The sequence below is a fragment of the Oryctolagus cuniculus genome, chromosome 18 (assembly GCF_051225735.1).
Source record: "Oryctolagus cuniculus isolate XC-2025 breed Fujian yellow rabbit chromosome 18, ASM5122573v1, whole genome shotgun sequence".
Classification (NCBI taxonomy): domain Eukaryota; kingdom Metazoa; phylum Chordata; class Mammalia; order Lagomorpha; family Leporidae; genus Oryctolagus; species Oryctolagus cuniculus.
Genome location: NC_142884.1, coordinates 12,783,848 through 12,796,540, shown reverse-complemented (window position 1 = coordinate 12,796,540; position 12,693 = coordinate 12,783,848). Strand labels below are relative to the sequence as shown.

The 12,693-nt window shown below is 61.8% G+C and overlaps 1 protein-coding gene across 1 annotated transcript; it reads left to right on the top strand.

Annotated features, from left to right (window-relative positions):
• Nucleotides 1-293: 293 nt before the first annotated feature.
• LOC149120778 (17-beta-hydroxysteroid dehydrogenase type 3-like) lies at nt 294-11,643 on the top strand. The gene is made up of 11 exons (XM_089320074.1): nt 294-539; nt 760-806; nt 4,839-4,914; nt 5,108-5,218; nt 5,305-5,375; nt 10,053-10,097; nt 10,223-10,257; nt 10,373-10,454; nt 10,787-10,852; nt 11,094-11,243; nt 11,336-11,643. The coding sequence occupies exons 1-11, from the start codon at nt 380-382 to the stop codon at nt 11,438-11,440; spliced, it is 948 nt and encodes a 315-aa protein (XP_089176200.1). The 5' UTR covers nt 294-379; the 3' UTR covers nt 11,441-11,643.
• The last annotated feature ends 1,050 nt before the right edge of the window (nt 11,644-12,693 follow it).

Below are 12,693 nucleotides of genomic sequence, written 5' to 3'. Positions count from 1 at the left end.
CCGGTCCAGGGAATATTTCACAACAAATATGGTGAATTGCAGGCTGTGCCTATTTTAGCACAGTCATAGTTGTAACAGAACTGAAATGTTAAGAACACCTGAAAATCGGAAACATATAACTTGCAAAGGTGGGAGGAGTCGGTAGGGGCACGGCGGGGGGGGGGACGCTGAGGAGCCAAGGACCCCCCGCCAGCAGTGATCTGAAGAGCCCCCCACCCCCGCAGGAGCAGTGGGCGGGTGGGCGGGGCCGGCCCGTGGGCACGGAAGCCCGGGGTGTGGCTGAACGTTGGACCCACGGCTGGGGAGGAGCTGAGCGGCACGTAAATACCTGCTCCGTGGGCAGCGCCGGGTTCCCCGCGCGGGTCTGGTGGGGGCTGCGATGGAGTCCAGGTGGGACGTGCTGAGCGCGGTGGGCGCCATCACCTGCGCGTGGCTGCTGCTGCGGGTGGCGTGGGGAGTGGCCCGCGGAGTGTACGTGTACCTGCTGCCCCAGGCTCGCAGGGGCAGCCCTTGGCTCCGGGCGCAGGGAACCTGGGCAGGTGAGGCGTGCGGGAGGCCCTGGGGCGGGCAGGGCTGGCGCACGAGGGGTCCCTGAACCTGTCCCGTGAGGGGAGCAGGTGGCAGCCGCCGGCCAGGTGCAGGACCGCGAGGACAGCAAGAGGGACGGGTGGGTGTCGGGAAAGACGGCAGAGGGCGGAGGGCAGGCACGGGCGGGCACGGACATCAGAGAGAGCCCCCGTTCCCTTCTCTCACCTCTAGTGGTGACTGGAGCCACCAGCGGCATCGGCAAGGCCTACGCGCATGAGGTGAGCTGGGCTGGGCGGGGCTCCTGGGGCGGAGGGGGCCCCCGCAGGTGCTCACCCGGGCTCCCGCAGCCTGCCCTCTCGCCCGCGCCCTCTGTCCCCTGACTCGTTCCGTCAGGACATAAGAGGGGCTCTTAGGGAAACAGTCTAGAAGCTAACCCAGGGAGGGCGTGGATCCCGAGGGCATCTGGGACTGGGACAGGCCGAAGCCAGGAGCCTGGACTCCACGGAGGACTCCCCTGTGGGTGACAGGGACCCAAGTGCTTGCACCATCACCTGCTGCCTCCCAGGGTACCACTAGCAGGAGGCTGGGGTGGGAGGCAGAGGCGGGACGGGAACCCGGGCCCTAGGGTAGGGGACGCTGGCGTCCCAGGCAGCCTCTCGCCCTGCACAGAGCGCCTGCCCCCAGGATAGATGCCAGCAACTCGGGGGACCCCGCCCTTGCTGAGCGTGTGTTCTGCAAGGGGAGGCGGGTGTCGGCAAGGTGAATAGACCGCGGCCTGTGTCGGGCGATGGCTGCGGATTACCGGGAAGAGTCGGGAAAGGAGGGAGCTCTGAGAGGGCACGCCTTGCGCTGGTGTAGCGGGTGGAGGGGGGGGGTTGTCAGTGACAGCCTCTCTGGGAGGCGGGGTGAAGCAGCGGGCAGCGGAGGGATCTGCAGGGTGAACGCGAGCCACGCGGCGCCCCGCCCCCAAGCCGGGGTTGGGGGCGAGGAGAGGGTGGGGGCCGTGGGAGATGGGGCGAGCCTGGACACGTGTAGGTCACTGCGCGAAAGACAGACGTCCTGCAGGCGGTGAACACGAGCAGGGGCCTGTGTGAACCGGCTCTGGCCTGGCAGCTGAGACGCCTGGGAGCCGGCCGGGGAGCCTGGGTCCAGTATCCCACTCCCGACCCCAGCTTGCACCGGCTGCCGGGCAGGAAGCGGCCACGGCCCAATATTTGGCCCCTGCCACCCACGTGACCCCAGGTGGAGCTGGGCTCCTGACTTTGGCCTGGCCCGTTTCCAGCTGTTGCAGGCATTTGGGGAGTAAATGAGCAGGGAAAATCTCTTATCTCTCTGCTTCTCAAATAAGTACATTTTTTTTTTTTTTTGACAGGCAGAGTGGACTGTGAGAGAGAGAGAGAGAGAGAGAGAGAGAAAGGTCTTCCTTTGCCGTTGGTTCACCCTCCAATGGCCGCTGCGGCCAGCGCACCGCGCTGATCCGATGGCAGGAGCCAGGAGCCAGGTGCTTTTCCTGGTCTCCCAGGGGGTGCAGGGCCCAAGCACTTGGGCCATCCTCCACTGCACTCCCTGGCCACAGCAGAGAGCTGGCCTGGAAGAGGGACAACCGGGACAGAATCCGGCGCCCCAACCTGGACTAGAACCCGGTGTGCCGGCGCCGCAAGGCGGAGGATTAGCCTAGTGAGCCGCGGCGCCGGCCTAAGTACATTTTTTTTTTAATATTTATTGATTTATTTCAAAGGTGAAGTTACAGAGAGGCAGAGGCAGAGAGATCTCCCATCTGCTGGTTCACTGCCCAAATGGCCAGAGCGGCCAGGAGCCAGGAACTCCGTCCAGGGCCTGGACCGTCTTCTGCTGCTTCCCCAGGTGCATTAGCAAGGAGCTGGATGGGAAGTGGAGCAGCTGGACTTGAACTGGCGCCCATGTGGGATGCTGGCACTGCAGGTGGTGGCTTTACCTGCTATGCCATGGTGCCGGCTGCATGTTTTACAGAGAAGAGAAAGAGAGAGATGTTCCATGCGCTGGTTCACTCCCCAGATGACCAGGGCAGAGCACGACCAAAGCTGGGAGCCAGGAGCTTCGTGGGGGTGCCCCGTGTGGACGCCGGGGCCCAGGCACTTGAACCATCTTCCAGCGCTTTCCTGGGTGCATGAGCAGGGAGCTGGACTGGAAGTGGAGCAGCCGGGATTCAAGGTGGCGCCCGTATGGGATGGCAGCGTGGCACGCGCTGTGAGCCCCAGTTCCTGCACCACAGCGCCAGCCCCAAGTAAACCTCTTTAAGAAGAGCACCGTGCCCGTCAGTAGCTGCAGTGCCCACGCTGCACCCCCAGGGGCGCTCTTGAACTCGTCCCTTTGACCTCTCCAGCTTCCCCACCCCAATCCCTGCAGCCCTGGCACCCACCAGGCACCCCCACTGCTGAGTCCTCCTTGTGAAGTCCTTTACTTCTTACGTTCTTGTTTATTCTCGTTTGCTTGAGAGAGAGCGAGAGCACGCGCCCTTTCATCCTCTGATAAATCTCCCTAAATACCTGCAACAGCCGGGCCAGGCCCCAGCCAGGAGCCCAGAACTGAACCTGGGCCTCCCATGCGGGTGGCAGGGACCCAGGTACTTGGGCCACCACGTGCTGCCCCCCAGGGATTGGTGATCCAGCTGGGACTCGAACCCGGGCACTCCAGCACGGGCTGTGGGCCTCCCCAGTGGTGGCTTCACCTCTGTGCCAAACGCCGGCCCCCAGGACCTCTAACTTTGAGACACCCAGGGTGAGACATACAAAGTTACTTCAAGATGCTCACGGAAAACTGAAACTAAAAGATAAGTTTGTTTCAGTGCCCAAAATGCTTGAAATCTGTGCATAAGAAGGGTGCTCAGGAGGCCGGCGCTGTGGGGCAGCCGGTAAAGCCGCCACTTGTGGTGCCGGCGTCCTCTGTGGGTGCCAGTTCGAATCCCGGCTGCTCCACGTCCAATTCCGCTGCCTGCTGAATGTGCTTGGGAAGGCAGTGGAAGATGGCCCCAGTCCACGGGCCCCCGCACCCGCGTGGGAGACCTGGAAGAAGCTCCTGGCTCCTGGCTTTGGACCGGCCCAGCCTGGCCTTTACAGCCATTTGGGGAGTGAACCAGTGGATGGCAGACCTCTCTCTCTCTGTCTCTCATGAAAAACGTGTACAATGAGAAGACTGCAAAACTCAGAAACAGTGGTCCGTGCCGCGTGGCACCGGGCAGCCCCAGCGGGTGCTGGGCAGACAGGAGGACGCCCTTTGCGTGGTCTGGCAGTAGCAGCCCCTGTGTGCCGCTGGTGGGCGCCCAGTCCCGGAACGGGCCGCCCTCGCCGTGCGCCAGCGGCTCAGCTGCGCCCACTCCACAAGTACTCGGGAACTCTGGTTCAGTGGGAAGGGCGTTCGGTGCAGAGGGAACAGCATGTGCCAAGCAAGCAAGGCCTGGAGGCAGGAAAGCCAGGGGTGCTGGCGGGGGCTGTCCGGCCGTAGAGGGCCACAGGCAGGAGCCAGGCAGCAGCAGCTGGGCGAGGAGTCTGGTTTTGTCCTGAGCAGGAGCCACGGCAGGTCCCTGTTTTTAAGGACAGACAGAAACAGAGCTCTCCCAACCACTGCCCATTCCCCAAAGGCCTACAGCCCCCCGGGGCGGGCCGGGCCAGAGCCAGGAGAGCCGGACCTCAACCTGGGTCTCCCACGTGAGTGGCAGGGGCCCGGGGACCTGAGCCGTCACTGCTAACACACTAACAGGAAGCTGGAGCCGGAGCTGAGCTGGGGCTTGAACCCAGGCATCTGGCAAGCAGCGACGGAGCCTGTGTGCACACAACTCCCCCAAGGCGGGTTCCGAGCACCAGCGCCAGGGGCACGGGCAGTTTGTGCTGTGGGAGTGAGGGCCCTGCCCGGCTCTTGTCCCCAGTGCTACCCAGCAAGGAGCAAGTGCTGGGGGCTGGCACTGGGGCGCCGCGGGTTAAGCGGCCACCTGTGACACCCCCGCCCCATATCGGAGCCCCTTTCGGTCGTGGCCGCTCTGTCCATCCAGTTCCCTGCTAATGTGCCTGGGAAGGCAGCAGGAGATGGCCCAGTGCACGGTGGGAGAGCTGGGCGGGGTTCCGGGCCCCCAGCTTTGGCCTGGCCCAGCCCCACTCATCGTGGCTCATCATGGCCATTTGGGGAGTGAACCAGCGAGTAGAAGACCCCCCGCCCTCTCCCTGCCCTGTGCTTGTGGCTGCGGGCCAGGCCGACAGCCTTGTCTGTGGGCTTGGTGAATGATGACTCCGTCCACCCACCCATCCCCACTCCCTGCCTCCCACCCCCCGCCCCCCCAGCTCGCCCGGAGAGGACTCGATGTGGTCCTCATCAGCCGGAACCTGAGCAAGTTGGAACTGGAGGCAAAGGAGATAGGTGAGAGGGGGACTCCCCGCAGGGCTGGGGGGGGGGCAGGCTGGGCGGATGGGGGCGGGGGTGCGGCGCGGGCCGGGCGGATGGCCGGGGGATTGTGGGGGGCCGGGCCGGCCGAGGGTTGAGTGCGAATACCGGGGCTGCAGCAGGCCGAGGCTGTGCCCCCTGAGAGCCCGCCCCTCCTCGCCCCTCCCAGAGCGGCTGCACGGCCGGCGCACTCGAGTCATCCAGGCCGACTTCACGGACAGCCTGCAGATCTACGGGGACATCGAGGCGCAGCTGCAGGGCCTGGAGGTCGGCGTCCTGGGTGCGTGCCCCGCGGGCTCACCCCACCCCACCCCCGGCTCGGCCCACCCAGGGCTGTCCAGTGACCCTCTGTCTCCTCGCGCCCAGTGAACAACGTGGCCATGACTTACAGGAGAGGTGTGCTGAGAAAGCTGCTGGACTGCGAGAACCCGGCCAAAGTGAGTGAAGTGGGCGCGGCCCCTCTCCCTCCGACTCGGTACTGCCCTCTGTCGGGCAACCCGCGCCGCGCCCGGGCCCTTAGAACAGGTGCTGTACCGCCGTCACCCAGGACGCCGGCCGTGGCCGGGGCTGCCTGGGGTCGCCCCACCAAATGCCCTTCTGCGGGGCGCCACCCGCACAGCTGTTCGAGCTCAGCTTGGTTCGGACCTTCCCTGTTCCGTGGTGCTAGCTTTACAGAATGACCCACGTGGAGGAAGGGCGATGGGCCCAGCGGTCATGACCCCCCCACTCCGGGGCCCCAGCCTGGCTCTGAGCCCTGACTCCACTCCCTGCTAACGCAGGCCCTGGGAGGCAGGCGGGACGGCTCCAGTGGTTGGGTTCCTGCCACCTGCCTGGGAGAGCCGGCCACTGCACTGCACGGACTCAGGACCTGGACCAGTGGACAGGATCTTGCCACCTCTCTCTCCGCCTCTATCTGCCTCTCGACTTAATTAATTAATTGTAAAAAAGAATCACCACATGGCAAACCAGTGTGCTGCCAGCTAGAAGGTGTGGATTTTTCCACGTCTCTTTGGAGGTTCTTTTTTTTTCTTTTTCTTTTTTTTGGACAGTGAGAGAGAGAGAGGGAGAAAGGTCTTCTTTTGCCGTTGGTTCACCCTCCAATGGCCACTGCAGCCAGCGTGCTGCGGCCGGCACACTGCGCTGATCCGAAGGCAGGAGCCAGGTACTTCTCCTGGTCTCCCATGGGGTGCAGGGTCCGAGCACTTGGGCCATCCTCCACTGCACTCCCGGGCCACAGCAGAGAGCTGGCCTGGAAGAGGGGCAACCGGGACAGAATCTGGCGCCCCGACCGGGACTAGAACCCGGTGTGCTGGCGCCGCAGGCGGAGGATTAGCCTAGTGAGCTGCGGCGCCGGCTCTTTGGAGGTTCTTGATCAAGGGTCAGCTTCATTCTTGCACGTGGGGGTGGTCAATGTTCCCACCACTATTTGGTGGAAAGATTCCATTGTGTCTCCATTGAACAATCTCCGTGCCCTTGTCAAAATAATTTGGTCACATATAGGAGATCAGTTCTGGACTTTGCCATAGCACTTGTGCCCCGCCCCTTGTTTTTAAGATTTATTTATTTATTTGAAAGTCAGAGTTACAGAGAAAGAGAGAGAGAGGGCTTCCATCCGTTGGTTCACTCCCAAAATGGCCGCAACGGCTGGAGCTGAGCCAATCAGGGGCCGGAGCTTCTTCCAGGTCTCCCGTGTACACGGCAGGGGTCCAAGCACTTGAGCCATCTTCTACTGCTTTCCCAGGCTCATTAGCAGGGAGCTGGATCAGAAGTGGAGCAGCTGGGACTCGAACTGGCGCCCATATGGGATACTCGCACTGCCGCGGAGGCTTAACCTGCCATGCCACAGTACCAGCCCCAGCATAAGGTTTTTTAAAAAGTAAAAGTCTTTGGGCCCCTGCACCTGTGTGGGAGACCCAGAAGAAGCTCCTGGCTCCTGGCTTCGGATTGGTGCAGCTCCGGCCATTACGGCCAATTGGAAAGTGGACCAGTGGATGGAAGACCTCTCTTTTTTTCTCTCTCTGCCTCTCCTTCTTGGTGTGTGTAACTCTGACTTTCAAATAAATAAATAAATCTTTTTTTTTTTATTTGAAAGACAGAACTATAGAGAGAGGTAGAGCCAGAGAGAGAGAGAGGTCTTCCATTCCACTGGTTCATTCCCCAAATGGCTATAACAGCCAGAGATGAGCTGATCTGAAGCCAGGAGCCAGGAACTTCCTCCGGGCACCCCCATGCAGGTGCAGGGGCCAAGGACTTGGGCCATTTTCTGCTGCCTTCCCAGGCCATAGCAGAGAGCTGGATCAGAAGTGGACCAGCCAGGACTCGAACTGGTGTCCACACGGGATGCCAGTGCTGCAGGCTTGGGCTTGCTTTAACCCACTGCACCACAGTGCCGGCCCCAATAAATAAATCTTAAAAAAAAGTAAAAGTGGTAAAGTCAATGAAGAGATACAGCTGGGGGCTGGCGCTGTGGCTTAGCGGGGTAAGTCTCTGCCTGCAGTGCAGCCGTCGCTGTTACACAAAAGAACCCGCCGGGGTTTTGTTTGGTCTTGGGTTGAATCTGGGAAGAGCTGACGCACACGCAGCCGTCCGGTGTCCCCGCGTGGCCCCTGCTGTAATCGGGCTCGGTTTCCGTCAGTGGCGTGCTGTGATTTTCTGTAAAGAAGTGGGGTCTCGCCTCCTGTTGTCAGAGTCGTTGTGGGTATTCACTGTGCCTCCCTGGTACGTCGGATCTCAGAAACTAATTGCTTGCCGTTTTTCAGTGACCTGAGCGTCTGCGCCCTCCGTCCCCAGCTCCTACGTAGAAATCCCAACCCCCAGCACGGAGCCGTTAGGAGGCAGGGCCTCTGGGAGGTGACGGGTCTGCGGGGCATGTGTGCGGAATTGCAGAAGGCCAGGAGTATCTTGAAGCAAAACTCAGCCAGGAATCAAGAGTTCTTACAAAGCCCCAAGGCCCCGGCGAAGCAGGGAGCTAGTGGTTGGTGACAGCCACAGGTCGAGTGGGCCAGGATAGGCTCAGACGAGAGGGCCTCAGAGAGATCGCAGAAGAACTACGTGGAAAGAATTTAAATTCATGCATTTTAAAAACATATTTATTTATTTGAAAGGCAAGACAGAGAGGGGTCTTTCACTCAGTGGTTCACTCCCCAGATGGCTCAGCCAGGGCTGGGACAGGCTGAAGCCGGCCTCCAGGAGCTCCATATCGGTCTCCCGTGTGCCTGGCAGGCGCCCCAGCACCTGGGCTGTCCTCTGCTGCCTTCCCAGGCGTATGAGCAGGGAGCTGGATCAGAAGCGGAGCAGCCGGGACTCCAGCCAGCGCTCCTATGGGACACCAGCTTAACCCGCTGCCCCACCACGCCAGCCATGACAGTGGCAAGCGTCACTGGCGCTCCCACGCTTTCCTGGGGGTGGGGGTGGGGGGTTTCCGTTTGGGCGGTGTGGGGAAAGCCTCTGTCACGACCTCCTACGATCAGGAGAGCCCTCCGCGTGCCAGCCGCTGCTGCAGGGGACACGGCGCGAGCTGGGTGAGCTGCTGGCTGCAGCCCCGCGTGCACGCGCCCCAGTGTCTCTCCACGGTCGGCCGGATACGTGGCACACGCTGTGTGACAGCGCCGACCGGCACAGCTGCATGCCGCACCCGCGCCAGTGAGGAAAGAACACGCGCCGTGTGATGCCCCTCATGTCCAGGGCAGAGCCCGAGAGGGGCCGGGGCGTGGCCGGCTGAGGCCGCAGCAGTGACACGTGGGATACACTCAGGACTTTGTTCCTTCGTAGGCGTGGGGTTAAGGATCCATCTGTGTTCACTTTGCACACGAGATGTTTGTGCACGGCGGTGTGTGTGTGTTATAAAATGTTGACAGATTAGGGCTGGCGCCATGGCTCACTTGGTTAATCCTCTGCCTGTGGCACCGGCATCCCATATGGGCACTGGTTCTGTCCCGGCTGCTCCTCTTCCAGGCCAGCTCTCTGCTGTGGCCGGGGAGGGCAGTGGAGGATGGCCCAAGTGCTTGGGCGCCTGCACCTGTATGGGAGACCAGGAGGAGGCACCTGGCTCCTGGCTTCGGATCGGCACAGCGCCGGCTGTAGCAGCCATCTGGGGAGTGAACCAGCAGAAGGAAGACCTTTCTCTCTGTCTCTCACTCACTCACTGTCTAACTCTGCCTGTCAAAAACAAATGTTGACAGATTAAAAGTCATAGGAGGAAGCTGATCCCATGTGGTGGGAATCTCCCTCCTCCCTCCTGTCCCACTCCCCGGAAGTGCCCCTCAGTGGAAGACATCGTAGGTGTGTTCCTCTGTGCGTGTAGAAGCGTGTGGGTGTTTTCTCCACATACATGTGTAGTGGTCTGCATTTTGCCTTTTTCAAACAGGCCTGTATCTTGGCCAGCATTCTTTTTTTAAAAAGAAAAGATTTATTTTTTATTTTATTAGGCAGAGGTTCATTCCCCAGATTAGGCATGCATTTAAATTGTGCATGGATTTAAAACCCACATAAGCTCACCTTTTTAAAAAAAAAAAAAAGATTTATTTATTTATTTGAAAGTCAGAGTTACACAGAGAGAGGAGAGGCAGAGAGAGAGAGAGAGAGAGGTGTCTTCCATCCGATGGTTCACTCCCCAGATGGCCGCAACGAAGCCAGGAGCCAGGACCTTCTTCCGGGTCTCCCATGCAAGTGCAGGAGCCCAAGGACTTGGACCACCTTCCACTGCTATCCCAGGCCACAGCAGAGAGCTGGATCAGAAGAGGAGCAGCCGGGGCTAGAACTGGCGCCCATATGGGATGCCAACGCTGCAGGCCAGGGCGTTAACCTGCTGCACCACAGCGCCGGCCCCAAGCTCACCTTTTAATTCCACTTTTCGCTGGCTGTCTTTGAGGCCCCAGGTGCTCATCAGCCAGGGCGCTCGCTGTTCCTGACTCCGCTTAGCACTGCAGTGGTCTCTCTGAACGGATTTGTTTTACACACCTGTGTGCCTCCTGGAGCGACTTCCAGAGGCGGAGTGGACGGGCGTTAGCCTCCAGGGGGCGCTGTTTCGTAGAAGTGCGCTGGGGAGGCAGGAGCGCGTGGGAGCCGCGCGGGGCCGGGAAGGGAGCGGTGACCGGTTCCGTTCTGTCCCCTAGATCACGGCGGACATGGTGAACTGCAACGTCCTGTCGGTGGTCCAGGTGAGGCCGGCCGGCTGCAGGCCAGCGCCAACCCCGCAACCCCGCCGGGAAGGGGGCGCTGGGGGCGGGGCGGGGCGGGGTGGGGTCTGGCCGAGGGGCGACCCACTGCCCGCTCTTCTCCGCAGATGACGCGCATTGTCCTGCCCCAGATGGTCAGCAGGTGGGAGTCAGGCTGCATCCCCGCCCCCGCCCCACCCCAGGCGCCCCCTTCTCTGGTGCGGGGTTGGGGGAGGCCTTGGGCGGGGTCGACTTGCCGTTGCTGCGCCCTCCCGCAGGCGCAGGGGCGTCATCATCAACCTGTCGTCGGTGGCCAGCCTGCGGAGCATCCCGCTCCTGGCCACGTACGCGGCTTCCAAGGTGCGCAGTCCCCCCTACCCCAGAGCCGAGCCGGCGGGAGGGCAGAGGGGTCGCGGCCGCCAGACTCTGGCCAGGCCCAACGACGTCACCGGGGCACAGCCCAGCGGCCGAGCCAAGAGACGGCCTGGGAGGGGCCGGAGTCAGGGCCGGAGTGGGGAAGGCAGGGAGGCACAGGCCGCGGGGCTTCGGGTGCCCAGGTGAGGCGGGGGCCCTCGGTGGCCGAGGACCGTCCTGGGAACAGCAGGGCTGGAGCAGGCCGGCTGGATGGACCAGCCCGCCGGCCCCAGGGGAGGCTCTGGGTCCAGGGATCTCCCGTGTGCTTCCCCCCGCAGGCCTTTGTGCGAAGCTTCTCCTTGGCGGTGGCCACAGAGTACCGCCCCCTGGGCATCACCGTGCAGGTGCCAAGCCGGGGCGAGGGGCAAGGGGGGCGGCTCAGGAGGAAGGGGTGGGAGGGGCGTCGGAGATTCCTCCGCAGGCGTGGTTCCCGAGGAGGCGGGGCTCTGGTCAGGGGTCCTACGGTGTGTGGGGGGTGCGTGGGCTCGCGGGGCGGGGCTAAGGGCGTGGTGTTGCAGGGGGTGGGACCCCTGGGAGGGGCGGGATTCCGTCAGGGACGGCAAGCAGACCCCTCCTTTCCTGCAGAGCGTGAGCCCCTGCGTGGTCTCCACAAACATGACCAAGCACCCCACACCCGGGCTTCTGATCAAGCTGCCTGAGGACTTCGCCCGCGAGGCGCTCGACACCCTGGGCCTCTCCTCCGATGTCTCGGGCTGCCTCAGCCACGCCCTGCAGGTGCCTGGGGTGGGGGTGGAGGGGTCGCTGGCCCCAGGCTCCGGGAGACCCCCGCCTGGACCGCCAGAGCTAACCTGGCTCCCCCTCCCCAGGTCCTCCTGATGCCGGTGGTCCTGCCGCAGTGGCTGCTTCACAGTCGGTGGGGGGACCAGATTTTGCTGAAGGTTTTCAGCTGGTTAATGGATTCAAGGAAGTGAGCAGGTGCGGCGGCCTGGCCGGTGTCTCCGCACTCCAGAAGCCTGGGCCGGTGCTGGCTGGCCTCCCAGAGATGTCTCCCACGTGGGAACAGACCACCAGGCCCGTGGCACAGTCAGAGCCCAGCACGCCCTCTGGCGAGGCCTGCTGACAATCGAGCCACTGGAGAAAAATAACAATGAATAAACAGACACACGCAACACTGCAGTACCGAGAATCATTGCACCGCCTGCCTTAAAAGCCTGAATTAGGGAACACCCCTCCCCCACAATGCACAAAAGTTAGTGGGAGGGGCCGATGTGGCACAGTGGGTTCAGCACCCCGCACTGAGGCAGCAGTTTGAGTCCCGACTGCTCCGCTTCCGATGCAGCTCCCTACTAATGCGCCGGGAGGGCCCCTGCCGCTGGCATGGGAAACCCAGACGGGCTCCTGGCTCCTGGCTCCTGGCTCAGGCCTGGCCATTTAGAGAGTGAACCAGCAGATGGAAGATCTCTTTCCCTCTGTCTCTCCCTCTCGCTCTCCCTCTGTCTGTCTTTCTTTTTTGTTTGTTTGTTTGTTTGACAGGCAGAGTGGACAGTGAGAGAGAGAGGGAAAGGTCTTCCTTTGCCGTTGGTTCACCCTCCAATGGCCACCGTGGCCGGTGCGCTGTGGCTGGTGCACTGTGCTGATCCGAAGGCAGGAGCCAGGTACTTCTCCTGGTCTCCCATGGGGTGCAGGGCCCAAGCACTTGGGCCATCCTCCACTGCACTCCCTGGCCACAGCAGAGAGCTGGCCTGGAAGAGGGGCAACCGGGACAGAATCCGGCGCCCCGACCGGGACTAGAACCCGGTGTGCCGGCGCCGCAAGGCGGAGGATTAGCCTACTGAGCTGCGGTGCCAGCTACCCTCTGTCTTTCAAATACAGAATTAATTCATCTGTTTTTTTTTTTTTAAGTTTATGGAAAAACGGGATGAAGATATTTGGGTGCGCAAGCTCTAGGATCCATGCCCAGGGTTTTCACATTGTGCATTCTCCATGAACTGTTCGAATGTGGACCGGAGCCAGGGACGGTCTCAGCCCCGAACGAACCCCAAGTCCTCGCGTGAGGAAGGAAACCGAGGGATTCGACCGCGGGAGCCGGCGCGTTTCCCTCTTGGGCGCAGGAGACGCTTTCTTGCTAACAGGGAAAGTTACAGCCGCTAACAATACCGAACTCTAGTTCGTGACACACAGGTTGAATTATCGGGGGTAGTATACTGATGTCTGCAACTTTTTT